The sequence below is a fragment of the Xiphias gladius genome, chromosome 3 (assembly GCF_016859285.1).
Source record: "Xiphias gladius isolate SHS-SW01 ecotype Sanya breed wild chromosome 3, ASM1685928v1, whole genome shotgun sequence".
Taxonomy (NCBI): domain Eukaryota; kingdom Metazoa; phylum Chordata; class Actinopteri; order Istiophoriformes; family Xiphiidae; genus Xiphias; species Xiphias gladius.
The window spans coordinates 2,340,293-2,341,436 of NC_053402.1; the positions used below are offsets into that span (position 1 = coordinate 2,340,293).

The following is a 1,144-nucleotide window of genomic DNA, read 5'->3' on the forward strand; positions in this document are numbered from 1 at the left end:
CCATTAAGTATTCAGTTCACGGGTCTTTCTGAAACAAATGTTAGCATGTTCCTGGGGTTTACATTTATATATGTGTGTGTGTGTGTGTTTGTGTGTGTACGTGAACAGCATTCAGCCACAACATTAAAAAGGGTAACTGGTTTTAATGTTGGGGCTGATCGGTGTATGTTACTATGTCTTCGTGCGAGTGCATTTCTATTTATCTTGAGAGTACTTGTGGATCCCTTCACTTCCTAGCCTTCTGGTTCTCATCCTTCGCAGGGTCACCTCCTGGGAACATCTCTGGGTTCTCTGCCAGCGTGGCTCGCACTTTCTTCTTCTCCTTAAACCTTCCAGAGTGGGACACCTTGACATGGCGCCCCTTGCTGGCCGTCGTTTTATCCACGATCCTCTCTAGTCGGGCGTCCAGCTGGGAGTCGTGCACAGAGACCTCCGCGTGGGCACCGCCTCCGGTTGCCGCACCCAGCCCGTGCTGGCCAGTGGTGGCATTGGAAACAAAGTCTGTAGGGATTTCATACAGAACCTTGGGCTGGGATTTTTGTCTCCTCAGGAAAGTCAGCTTCCACCAGCCTGAAGAAGGCTCCGTCATGATGGATGAATGATGGGATGGATAGAAGGCTGAGGAGAGGGGAAAAAAAGATAAAAAGAAGGTTAGAATAAAAAAAGATGTAGGCTGAGGAGGAGAAAAACAATAGAGTATTTAATTCAATTGTTGGGATTAAACAAGAAAAATCTTCAGCACACAGACACTATATCCATGTATGTTCACCTGACTGTTTTATATGAATATCTTTGTGCTTCTCTCTCTCTCTCTCTCTCTCTCTCTGTGTGTCTATCTGAGCATCTGTCTATCCGCCTATGACAATGTTTATATTTCAGTGTGATTCAGTAGTCTCCACATTCTATGGATGCACGCATGCTAAGGTTACAGCGTGTGCGTCAGTACGTCACATCAGTTTGTATGTGCATGTGCGTTGTTGTTTGTCCAGTAGAGGAAGAGAGAAACATACACAATTCAGCCACAACAGTTCCGCAAATGAGGAAATACTGTATGTTTTAGTGATTTACAAGACACACTGAATTATTGTTTAGGCTAACATGGGAAACAATAGGGAAGCATTTGAGAAGCACTGGGAAAATTTTA

General features: G+C 44.7%; 1 protein-coding gene across 1 annotated transcript; it reads right to left on the reverse strand.

The window, feature by feature from the left end:
• Positions 1-226: 226 nt before the first annotated feature.
• On the reverse strand, positions 227-589 carry prr15la (proline rich 15 like a). The gene has a single exon (XM_040123961.1). It carries the CDS (start codon positions 587-589, stop codon positions 227-229), a length of 363 nt encoding a protein of 120 aa, XP_039979895.1.
• Between the last annotated feature and the right edge of the window lie 555 nt (positions 590-1,144).

Coding starts and splice junctions, on each gene's coding strand:
- prr15la (XM_040123961.1), bottom strand. CDS start 589: ATGACGGAGCCTTCTTCAGGCTGGTGGAAGCTGACTTTCCTGAGGAGA.